At 31.6% G+C, this 13195-nt stretch overlaps 1 protein-coding gene across 1 annotated transcript; it reads left to right on the top strand.

The window, feature by feature from the left end:
• The first annotated feature begins 250 nt into the window (after positions 1-250).
• Positions 251-12873, top strand: LOC145304720 (uncharacterized). Its single transcript, XM_080146670.1, has 8 exons — positions 251-422; positions 1475-1588; positions 9979-10060; positions 10583-10657; positions 10825-10902; positions 11291-11395; positions 11592-11695; positions 12253-12873. The coding sequence occupies exons 1-8, from the start codon at positions 420-422 to the stop codon at positions 12364-12366; spliced, it is 675 nt and encodes a 224-aa protein (XP_080002796.1). The 5' UTR covers positions 251-419; the 3' UTR covers positions 12367-12873.
• Positions 12874-13195: the final 322 nt, after the last annotated feature.

The raw sequence follows: 13195 nt of genomic DNA on the forward strand, positions 1-13195 counted from the left end.
GCAAAATCAAACTAGGGAGTGAGTCATTTTTTTAGTGGTGATTTTCTTGTGAAAATAGTCATAACCCTTCCCATTACCTATGAGAAGCTACATTGTAAAGGAGAACCATATCGGTTCAGAGGTTAGAAAGATCCTTCGGTGCACATAGACAGACAGACAGACATCCTGTTACTTTTACAGATGGGATATTTATTGTGCCTGCCTATTCCAAATGATTTGATGCATGTAATCAGAAAAATATTTTTGTTAAATATTTGGCCAATGAGCAGGAGCAAAATAGATAAAAATCTCTTTTACATTGAGCTAACAAATATCTTCACTCCTATTGAAATAAATGCACTTGGCCTTTTTAAAATTGTTATTATTTATATATTGATTCATTTAAGTCAAGGTCACCAGAACAACAAGAAGACATTAGAATGGTAAGTATTTTGATTAAAGAATAGTCCTATAATATTTAAACTTTAAAGTGGAATTTAATTTTTTTTATTAATGTTGTTGATAATTCCTTTTTGTAAAACAAATATTGCTATTGAAATTAAAACCATTTAGAATTTTTAACAGTACAAGGCAAAAGTAGATTATTGAATTCTATTGGTTATCTATAATACAAAGTAGAACGATGTCTGTCCGTCTGTCTGTCTGTCCGTCCGTCTGTCTGTCTGCCCGTCCCTTAAGATCTCGGTAACCACTGAACCGATCGGATTCTACTCTTGAGGGTATATACCTATTGGTCCTGTGGTGGTTTTAAGCTATTTTTTTGAGGGGTGGGACACCCCTAACCCCCCCAAAAACAAAAAAATCCCCCCCCTTATTTTTTATTCCAGCATTTATTTTGAATGAAAGAATAGCAACATTCTCTCACCAAAAACAATAAATATTAATTTTTTTTACCACCTCTTGGGGCAAAGCCCCTAGAGGCTAGGGGCGAAGCCGCTAGTTACTTAATAACTAACTAAAAAAAATTGTGTTTTTTAGCTTTTTCCCTCAATTTTTATTTTGCAACTTTTAAAAATACAACTGAGCAATTTTAAATTGTTTTTTTTTCATTTATACATTTTTTATTGGTTCTTAAAAATTTGTTATATCCCACGGTATTATTGTACATGATAGCGTGCCTGCTTGCGGTCAGGGAGGTGTCAGGTTTGAATAAAAATGATACCTACCGCTGCTATGCCTGGCCATTGACACCAATAGTGAGAGTTAGGGGAACGCCTTGGCCTATGAACTCATTGCCATGCACATGTGGGACGTACAGACAAGGGTCATGCTTTCAAAGGGTCTTGTAGACATTATCTAGCCTAACACCCTTTTGTGGGCGTTAGAGTATCACATGCACATTTGGGACGCACAGATAAGGGTCCCATTACAAGCAGATTATCACATCCCATTACAAGCAGATAATGATCTTGAAATGGAAGGAGAATCCTGCTCAATCAAGGTTACCTTCACCATAATTATCAATTTATTCTAGTTGTTTACCTGGATGTTTATTTGCCTTCTGGTAAATCCAGTTCCCCTGGAGGCTGTCTCATCCTTGGATTTTCAATTCCCATTCAGTCTTCAGTATGTTGAGGCTAATAGAGATGTAAGTTTTTAGAAGCGATGCTTTTCTATAATTAGGATCGTTTCGTTCGTAACGGTCAGCTCTTTTTGTTGATTTAGGCATGTTAGAATTGTCATATAAAACAGTTATGCAACAAACTTACTTATAATTTTGTTAAAACTTATAAAGTTATATTCTGCTTATACAGTTCTTACACTTTACATTTACAAAAGTTAATGATCGTTTGTCCTACCATTTTAGACCTTCGCTTTTTTGGATGTTGTCATCCTTGTTATCTCGTTTTAGAAAAGAAATGTTATATAAATTTAATGGTAATATATATTCATTTTTAACCCTAAGCTCTTTTATTACACAGATTTTCCTTTCTGATAAACATTTTCAGTTTTACAGCCTTTTCGTGGGAAGGATATTTCTTGCCTTGGGAAATAAATATTCATTCCCTAATTAAAAGTTGGTCAGAAATATCCTAATTTCTTTTAATTTCTAAATAAATAAGTTTTTTTTCGCTAAATATCAAATATATAAATATATATTATATGGATATTGTGACAGGGAAATATTTATTGGTAGTGTAGATGCTGCTATAGTCATAATATTGGTCAATATCATATGTTCCTCCATGGTCAGGGTAGGGGATATGGGGTTATCATTATATTAGCCAGCTGGAAGAAACATTTAACCTCTGTATGCGAGAATCTGTCACAATATCCACCCATTATATATCCATTGGTGAATGTTAGTACCATTTAAAATGCAAAGGGGTAGTTGTACGAAATGCATTTGAACTTAATTTAGTGAACCGCATATTTTTTCCTAGTTAATGGGTTAAACTACATTTTTATGGCATATACAGGGTGGGGCAAATAAGACTGGACAAACTTTAAACGGTCATAGCCCCAAAACTACTTGACCAATAAGACGTGTACAACGAGCTGGCCGCGCATTTGTTCAACAAGGCAGAAAATACAAATTAAGATTCTCGACTAGGGCCCACTAAATCTGACCTCAGCCCATTTGTAGGCAAGGTAGAGTTATGCAACTTGCTGGGGATACTGTTAGATACATAAGTAAGACACTAGAAAAGACTAGAGCTCTCTATCTGAAATGGCTTGGCCGTAGTACTCCAGCAAAGTGAAACGGGGCAGATTTGGAGATTTAAACACGTCAAAAACCGTGAAAATTTCTCGCGTCTTGACTTTGGTGACACATATTGAACTTTATAACTCATTTTAGACTATGGGTTGCGCTGACAACCCTAGCTGAAACTTCATGCCATTTCCAAAAAGATAAAAAACGTCGTTCTAGCTCAACTGTGGTCCAAATAAGAGCCTCCGTGTATAAGGGTAGCTTGAAAGTATGGCGAATTTGGATCCTGCGGTTACTCACGTTCCTAAGGAAATGTGGCCTCAAAGCAGCCCAATCTTAAATCAATGGACAATGCACCAATAGACGTGCCCATACTACAAAGAACTCCCTCAAAGAACTCCCTCAAGAACTCACTATCAAGGAGAACTACGCCAGATTGGACAAGTACGTTTTGACCTGGACCTGCCGGCGGTTGAGGAGGCGGGTTAAGGCGGTAATTAAAGCTGGCGGCGATTTTTTTTGAATAATCTAATAGTCATATACCTATTTTGCTTGCCAGTTTTTAAAATTCAATAAAATCTTTAAAATTGACAATTTTATGTTCATTTGTTTAGAAGTTAGAATTTGTCCGGTCTTATTTGCCCCACCCTGTATCTGAAAGAATTAAAATTTTCTACCTCGTAGTTTTTAAAATATCAATACTTGAAAATCGTCTTTTTGTGATAAATGCAATTTAAAAAGACGATTTTTAAGTCTAGATATTTTAAAAACTACGTGGTAGAAAATTGTATTTTTATCAAATATATGCCATACTAGGAAGATAACGTCAGCAATGGAGTAATTAAAGGACGGACAGAAATATAAAATTCTAGAGTAGCTTCGCTAACAAGTGTTGCTTCTCTATTGTTAGTTTATGATGTTGTTAATTAGTTTTGAAAAATTTGTTAATTCATGTTCAATTTGGCTTTGAAACCAATTAATATTCGCTGGAATAGAACCGGTTCTTAGCCATATTGAAAATTCATGTGTCGTATAGTATCAAACACAATTTTTGTTCATAAAAGAAATCCTGTTATATTTTTAAATCCCAAAATAATTTGTGGAAAAGATCATTTCCTCGTATAAAAGTATTAATAATTATATCATAGATCTAAATAATAGGTTTCTTTAATTATAAGAAATTAATTAATTAAAGAAAATCAAGCGTAAAAAATTTACATTTTAAATAAAAATAGATTATTTTTAAAAAAATGAATTGACGAAATTTTGTTCTTAATTAAACATTTGATTTTATATTTATCACATTTTAAAAATAATTATAAGATTTATTTTTAATCAAGATTATAAATTTAATTTATATTTTTATTTAAGGTGGAAAAAATTGCGTTGATTTACAATTATAATGCTTTATAGATAAAAATTGATTTTAATTATTATAAATGCAGTTCAATAGAAAAGATTTTGGTCAAGTTAGGTTAGGTTAGGCTATAATGGGTATTGGTTAGCTCTGCAGGTTAAGGGCCCCTTCATGGATTTGCCATAGGGAAAAAATATCCCCCCTTATTTTCAATTTTTTTTTTAAATAAAAAAAGGAAGGTTCAGTTTCCGACGAGCATTTGTGGAAAAGCACTAATTTTATTCAATGCCTCCAATTATAGAAAAAAACATATTGTATTCTGTTTTTATTTGGCGATTAAATTTTATTTCATCTTATTAGATTAATAAATTGTTAATAAGGGTATGAAATAATAATATAATAATATTGATATCTATAAAACAGCAAGGATGATACTATATATGATTATGCATCTTTTGTTATCAATTTACAGTTGAAAATTGTTAATTTAATGAACCCTTGCCTAACCTTCTTAACTTTTAAAATGTAGCATTGAACCTGTAGATCAGGAAAACTAAAATCATCCAAAAATTCAACTCAGTCTTCACTGAGATCTTAAAGAAAAGACAGACAAATATATTACATACATGTCTAAAATCAATATGTAAATCTCAACTGTTTCAAATAAGATATATAATAGCACAAAAAATCTTTTAAGCTTAAAAAGTGCATTTATTGTAACTAAATAATTTAAGATTCTATCTATCTTTACTGTATTAATAATCATTTAAAATTCAATGAGCGTAAAAAAAGTTAACTGTATCGGACGGAAGGACGTTCATATTTGGTAACAGGCAACTTTAGGGTCCGAATTTGTATGATATATTATGTACATATGAGTTTTACAAATAATTAAATAGTTATTTATCGCACCGTATTTTACATGGCTTTCCGTGGATATAAAAATGAAAAATTATAATATTAAAACCAGTTTTGTTAGACCTGAGAGGCTGAAGGCCTAGGCTACGATGCTATATATGATTTTTCAGTATGGCTGATTCAGCAGACCTTAATCGGTTTCAAAGCCATACTGGATCGGATTTATTTTTCTTAATGTACAAAACAAAGAGATTTTAAAACCCAAAATATTATTAGAACTCTTTAAAGTAGTATTTTAGATTTACCCTTGTACTTTTAAACGTACAATCTCTGGACTGCTGGGTATTTGTCATCCTGGTATGATGTGACTAATTTGCCCATTATGTATGTACATACATTGCATAATACATACAATTCTTACAGTTTTATGAGTAGCAAAAATACTCTATACTTAATGTAATTTTGTTGACTTTATTGACGACGAATTTGAAAGAAAAAGCTGTCTAATATTAAGTTTTCTTAATCTGTAGCCTTTTATTGCTAAGATGTGCTATAATAGTTATCGACTCATTTTTCCTAATTTTATTATCGAAATGGTATAAAAAAGTCAAAGTTATATCCTTATAGTTTGCGAATAATATAAACTTAGTATTTTCACACAAAATGCCAGTTGAGGAATAACAACGCAACCCCCCTCCCCCGTTCTTCTCTTATTAAATAAATTGAAAGTAGTAGGGGGTAGTTTTTTCCCTTTGCCTTACCCCTGCGGGCATCTACTCTACAGGGCTACCCATTTCCCAACAATACATAACCTGACCTAATGTAAACAAGTGAAGAAAACGAAAAATATACCATTATTTTCAATTTATTTTTTTTAGAAAGGGGGGGGGGTACAGTGATCAACAGATAATTTGTGAGAATGTGCCATAAGCTTTGGACCAATCCCTTTTAGCATAACAATGTTACATACACATGAGTTCTTGTAGGCATATTAACACGGATTTAGGGATGGACAATGCTAGATAAAATAAAATACATAACATTTTCACTTTAAAATTAGCAAAAATAAAATTACATAGTAGCTTCAATACAGGCATATTACTGTATCACGGTATTTGTAGATATAGACAGATTATCTTATTAAGTCTTTTAAATTATATTTAAGGGAAGGATTTGAAAGTAAAACATGTATAAATCAAGAGAAGTAGAGTATTTTTGCTACTTTTTAAAAACTAATAAATTTTTGTCTTAGTAAAAGTAAATTGTTTTAGTTGGGTTTCAACTAATAGTTTCCTTTTAATATAGTTTACATAATTTTCAAGCTTTTTTTGAAATTTTTGTAGGTAACAGTAGGAATGGGTTTTAACTCCAAGTTTTGTTGTTGTGTACAATGACAACAGCATTGTTGTTGGTTGTTGGTGTTGTTGACCTTCATTTAACAGTATATATTCACGAACTATTTGCGCTGTTGCGACTTATTAGATATAGACTGATAATTCTCCAATTTTGCATATGAACCACAAACGAACTTATTAATAAAGTGTTATTATAATTATTCTGTTGGTTTTATTTAAAGAGGATTTTAAAAATGTCCGAAGGAGCTAGTAATATGTTTTTTTTCAAAAATTAAAAATAGGGTGGGGAGGAATATTTTTGAAGTTCCAAAAAAAGTTTGAACTGATTAGATAAAAGAACTCATAGAACTAAGTCCTTCTGAATTCAGAATTATATTAACAAAAATTTGATAAAACCCAAAATTTTGGCAATAATTAAAGTTATGTAATTTTCCTCTATTATAATATGTCATTTTTAGTGGGAGTGCTAATGTAGGTAAAAAAAGCTGGACAGGGGGGAATGAATGAATCTTCATATTAAAAGTGACCACCATTGGAGGTTAAATATTTGTTTGTTTTATGTTCAAAAATAGCCCGTTTAACCTATTTTCCTATAACATACAGTAGAATATTTTTCATATTTGTAAAACTTGTAGAAATGGCCAATTTTGCTTCTCTGATAGACCCTAGAACCCTGAAACATTACAAATCTGGGGTATAGTCCCTTTTGTGACAACGCCTCTTAAGGGGCGTTTCGTCGTATTTTCATAGTAACTTTTCTCCTTTTTCTAGCCCCTGCGGGGCAATCACCTAATCTTACTTAACCGAACCTAAAATAACCTATCAAAAGCAACTGTAAAAATACGACGAAACGCACCTTGCCGCGAAAGAGACTATACGCCAAAACTTTACACTAACAAAATGTACAAATAAGACATTTCGCATATTGGTCACTTTAAAGAGATTGTATAATTGATGCAAAATTTGTAACTTTTAATGCGCAAACATTAAAAGTGATTTATTTCTCTGTTATAATCAGAAAATCGCACCCTTTAAAAACATTAAAATATTTCAATAATTTTAAATATTCAAATAAATAATTTTTTTTATACATCTTTATTCAAAACCGTAATTTTTTTTTATTTTTGTTGGGAGGGGATAAAAAAAACTTTTAAAGGTAGGGTAATTTAAATGATGAGCTATCGCTCCATCATTTATTCCCTCGGGCAAAAAATATTCATTCCTAAAAAAAAATTGGATAGGAATACCCCATTTCTTCCCCCTCGGATGTCCTTGGAAATGTTTTTCTTCTGAATTCATATCCCTCCTATGGTTAAATATAAATATCCATTTTTTGCTTCCTACTGTCAAAATGTCTTTAATAAAATTTGTATAACAATAAAAATGCAACGTGAATCCTTGTTTATGACAATTTCAAAGGGATTGGTGCATATTAGATAACTGAGCTGGATCTTTAAATCATTTTAGTGGTGAGCCAAATCGGGGTGCGCCGAATTTTAGCCAATCACAGCGCGACATTTTATAAAATGCTGTGCTCTCATTGGTGGAAAGTTGACTCACCCCGATCTGGCTCACCACTAAAATGATTTAAAGATCCAGCTCTGAATTTAAACAAGGATGCAAATTACTCTCAGTTGTATAACAAAAATGCATTTTTTGTTCATGGTTTATGACATTTTTAAAGGGATTGGTACGTTATTATATAACTGATAAATTGTAATTGGTAGTATGAATATATTAGCCTACAGCTCACGTTGTTCGCTGGTCTGTAATGCTCTTAAGAATATTAAATATTACTGATATCAAAGACTAATTTGTGTGAAGATTTGTATGACCACTGCACTGATCATCGTTCGTCTGTCTGTCGCTTATACCGCGTTTTCTTCTTTTAACTTTTGTGTTTTTACTTTTACTATTAGGAACTTTGCTACTTATGGATATTATCATCATTGTTGATGATTTTTAAACTTAGGGATCTTAGGAGATAATGTTCTATATTTATTTTACATCCCAAATGATGATAAACAAAGGTAAGCCTTCTGTTGATATAAGTTTGGACACTTCTAGTATGTATAGAACTGATGAAACACTGATTAAGTTTTTTTAGTCAACGTGGTTACTAAACTTTGGTTAACAGTGTAATTTACAGTCAAATGTTCCCTCCTTTCCTGAGGAAAAGAAATTTTGGTATTGAAACTATCCTTCTTCCTCTAAATTCATATGGTCCATTAGTCTTTTGGAGACATCATATTTAATAGCTAAAATATTTGTTTTCTCAGCTGCTATCAAAATTAAATGGCTTAAATTTTTAATCAAGATTATAATGGAACATTTGCAAATTCCGCTGTTATTTAGTAGCGAAGCTTATTTATATTTCAAAATGTCCGTCCGTTCGTCTGATGGCTAGGATTAGGGGGAAATGTAATTTTCTCTCTTCAATTTTTCAATTCAATGCCTGAAAAATTGTGTAAATATTCCCTACATAGCTTGTCAGTGTGGACCTCATTTATTGGTCAGTTCGTTCATCCAGTAAGAGGGAAGGAAATGGGGTAGAAGGGTTGTATAATGTTAATGATCTATTTCTACAGTTGTTCTGTCCATCCGTACGTCCCTAAAAGAAAGTTCTGATTGTTAATTTAGGCATATTAGAATTGTTCTATTGAATTAAAACTTGACAATAAAATTCATGAAACTGTCCTGCAATGAAGTCAAAGTAAATTTTTACCATTGCTTTACATAGTTTCCCCATCACCATGACGTTAGTATGTCCAAATAAAATAACTTGTATTTAAGGTATTAAATGACATATTTACTCAAATTTTTGCTGCAATATAAATATTTTCTCTTTTAAGTGCAGTTACTCTATATTTCTTAATGTTCTTTAGTATTTAGTAGTTCTTTACGGATTTTGTCACCCTTGTTAATCTTTCTCTCTCTCTCTCTCTCCCCCCCCCCCCCTCGTTATATTTCTCTCTCTACCCCCTCTCTCTCCTTATCTCTCTCCCCCCCCGTTCTCTTTCTCTCACCCCCCCCTCTCTCTGTCTCGTTACTACGACTTTTTAATGTCTTACGTTAGAATATTTGTTTAACTGAGTATTCAGTAATTAGTTTATATTTTCACCCAATTTAAAAATACACGATTTAACGTTTTGCTTCCTTTTTTAAAATCATTTATTAAAGATTAAAATCCTAATATTTTTCATTTCAAATTTTCGTCCTGAAGGGGTTAAAACATTTAGTTCAATATCTGAACACATTTACGGGAGTGTCGCACGAATCAATTCATTTTAAAACTAAGTTTTCTAATATATACTATTTTTAAAATTTAAGTTTTCTGCTTTAAGAATAGAAATCAAATACTTTAATGTTATTTGAATAGCAACATGAATTAAAAAAACTGAATTTATGATGCAAAAAGTAGAATAATGGGTATTAACGTTCTGGTCAGTGAGAGTTTAATAGGGATTATTGAAGCACTATGAGTTTTTAACACTATATGATTGGAAGACTCGAGCTTGATTATAGACGTTTATTTCCTATATAGATCTGTCATGGATCTTGATGCAATAAAGCAGGCCGTTTTATACATGTTAAAAATTGGAAGATTTCATTAAATAAAAGTTGTCTCAAATATAGGTATTAAATAAATGTAGTTTAACCAAATAACCAGGAAAAAAATGCGGTTCCCTAAATTAAGTCCAAATGCATTTTGTGCAACTACCCCTTTGTGCACAAATTTAATTTGACTGTACCAGAATTGGCTGAGTGGCATATCAGTACGTCTGGGTAGTAGCATTGAATCACTTGGATTCTTCTTCAGATTCAAACGGTCTATAGGTAATTATCTATAATTTTATATATTTTTGAACAATATAATACACAATCCGCGGAATTAGCATGCCCGTTTGCCGTTGGAAAGGTGTCGGGTTCGCTTCCTGCACTGACATTTACAGCCAAAGAGGGGAAATGCCTTGACATGTAAACAGGCGCAGCTTATTGTCATGCAAGGTTATGAGTTCCAGACAAAGATTGTGAAATAAAAGGGTTGGTGCTAAATGTCCATCCTTTTTATAGGTAATAATATGGTATGTATAAGCGTTTTGTAAGGCAAAAAACTTTCTATATTATTGCAGAAGAGAAAAATGAAAGTACCTCATAAGACATTTAATGTTTGCATAGCTTTGCACACAGACTGACGGGTCAAGTGTATAATATAGTAGATACTCAATGGTCATCAAAATACGTAACAAACGCGAGAAATAAAGCCTTCTCAGCAGTGTCAGAAATACTTTCAGGCCACTCTTTTAAGCTAGAAACCAAAAAATAGCAACTATTTGGAATTTTTTTTTTTACATGTAGATGCAAATCCCAGAGGAGCTACAGACCTTGGACTGAGAATGGGTTCCCATTGTGCTTATGTAGGCCCTGATAGAGGTATTTGTTATAAACAAAATTTATCTGACTTAAAATCTAGTTCCTTAAAGTTAAATTATAAATTTATGTATCTCATAATACATCCTATTTTCTATAATCTTTTTTTTCATGTACTCTATGTTAAAATTTTTTTTTTTATTCTTTGTAGCATAAACTTGATTTTTTAGGAATTGGATTAGTTTCAGTGGGCGGTGATGTTATTAGACAGAAATCTTCAGCTGCTGACTGCCTGAACCTTTGCCAAAGTATCAATTATTTTTGTTTAGAATCTTTCATCCTTATTAAGGATAGATGGATAGAATCATTTAAATTGTCATACTATGTGTTAGAAAATTTTTTGAGTTGTGAAAACATGAGTTCTGTGTAGTTTTTATGTAATATTTATGATTCAGGAGTTCCTTTCCCCATTTTTGTTTTATAATAAGAAAATGTAGTTTTGGATTGGTCTATTTTTTCTTTCTTTCTGTGTTGGGGAAGTCCCACAGCTCACTCCACAGAATCAGTAGGTATATTACCTCTTCAAGTTAGCATTATGCATCATTCTACTTAACTATATATGGCTATTGTTATTAACTTTCTTCAAATGAACTCAAGTCTTCAACACTAATTCAACATAAACACTAATGAATTCAGGTAACGATGACTGTAGTTACTGGCAATATTCTGGCGATTCCTGCACTCTGAAGGCTATTGACTATCCTGCAAAATCTGGAGAAATTTCTGGTTATTGCACTGAAGGTAAAGACTGAAAATTATTTAAAGGCAATCTATACAATGCAATAGTGCTCTAAAGTAAATTTTTAATTTAGTTATAGTGAATTTATAGTCACCATTTTAAAAACTAGAACCCAGATGCTTTCTAAATGTGTAATAATATCCTGAACTTAGAAATCTATTCATATATAAATGTTTACGTAACAATTAAAATTTAAAGGAAACAAGCCACAATGTAACAAAAATTATGGATATTTGAATTTTACAAGCTACAGAGCACTCAAAACCCAAAATAGTGGAGACTGCATGGAGACTTGTTTTCAGGTCAGTTTCTATCTATCTATATATCCACCTATCAATATAAATATCTATCCAATAAGTCAATTACATACTAATATATCGATCTTAGTACGATCTTACCTACACCTGCATCATTAAATTTTTTTTAAATGACACCTTGTTTTTTCAATGTTTTTTTCTGTTAGGTTAGGTTAAGAAAGACCACAAACACGAACGTAGGGATGGGACATTGGACTTTTAATTACTCTAGAACACAAAGTTTTGTGATTCCGTTATGCATTTCGTTGGCTTAAAGTCTTTGGGTACTTTAATTCAATTTAAATTTATTGGTTAATTAACTATTAGTGTTTAAACGTGTTTACAAATAATTAATCTACAGAAGGGTTGTTTTTTTGATTTACGTATATTGGTTATGTACTTTTTTTATTCTATTGGCATGTCCATTTATATCCCTGACAAAACCCCCGCAAGAATAGAGCATATAGTCTGTTTATAAGTTAAAATCAATGATGGGACGGGTGGATTCTTGAATAAAATATGGCATCAAATGCTTTGGTAAATTCTAACTAACTCTAATTTAGGATGTGACTAAATGCACTAACTGGAATTGGAACAATGGCGTATGCAAGCTTTTCTACATGAGTTATAGTAATCGTAAATCTCTATCCATTGTGGAAAGTGGAAGTTGCAAGTAATGCAATAGTCCATATAAAGCTTTAGGATTGGTTAGTTTTTCATTTTTATTAAATACCACTGTTAAAGTTCTTTAACATCACATTCACTGACATTTTATCATCTTTTGAAAAATAAGTTTACTTAAAATATGAAAAACTAAATAAAACTATCCCCTAGAGCCATAACCGTCCATTAAAATTTGAAACCCCCCATTTATCTCAAAATATTTGAAATCAATTAGATTATCCCCCTTAATCCCTCATTTGACACACCTTAAATTTTGAAATACATTAAGATATCCCCCTCAAATCTTTGAAAACCCCTATTTATACACCCCTTAAATTTATGAAATACATTAGACTATCCCCCTCAAATCTATAAAAACCCCTCATTTTACCTCCCTTAAAAACGTCTGCTTTGGATTTGGATATGCGACCTAAAAATTCTTTTTATTTGTAATTTGGCAAAAATGATTCACATAATTCTTATTTTTTTTTGCTTTCAAAGAATACATATAATCAAAATTATCTTAATTCATTATATTTTTTTCGTAGCGAATCTACTTTATAATTCGATATTTTCGGCGGTTCATATGTTTGAAAAGTTTTGGGGTAAACGTGATTTTTCCGACTCCTATAAAAGATAGGCGGCTGAAACTTTTCAAAGTCATTGTTGATATTGCTATCAAATTAAATCTCCCATTGTTCATAGAATCCAGTATGTAATTTACTATGACCGTCCAAAAATTTAAAAAGCAGAATATAAATTTAGAAGTATACATAAAATCGGATGTAAATTTGTTGCAATATTGTTTAAATATAGAAAACTATTTAATGAGAACTTGATTAT

The sequence above is a fragment of the Acartia tonsa genome, chromosome 13 (assembly GCF_053477335.1).
Source record: "Acartia tonsa isolate MP-2025a chromosome 13, ASM5347733v1, whole genome shotgun sequence".
In the NCBI taxonomy this organism is placed as follows: domain Eukaryota; kingdom Metazoa; phylum Arthropoda; class Copepoda; order Calanoida; family Acartiidae; genus Acartia; species Acartia tonsa.

Excerpts from the sequence above, each read along its gene's own strand:
- LOC145304720 (XM_080146670.1), top strand. Across the intron at positions 10,061-10,582 it reads CAGATTCAAACGGTCTATAG|ATGCAAATCCCAGAGGAGCT; the intron begins GTAATTATCTAT and ends TTTTACATGTAG. Across the intron at positions 10,903-11,290 it reads CTGCCTGAACCTTTGCCAAA|GTAACGATGACTGTAGTTAC; the intron begins GTATCAATTATT and ends TAATGAATTCAG.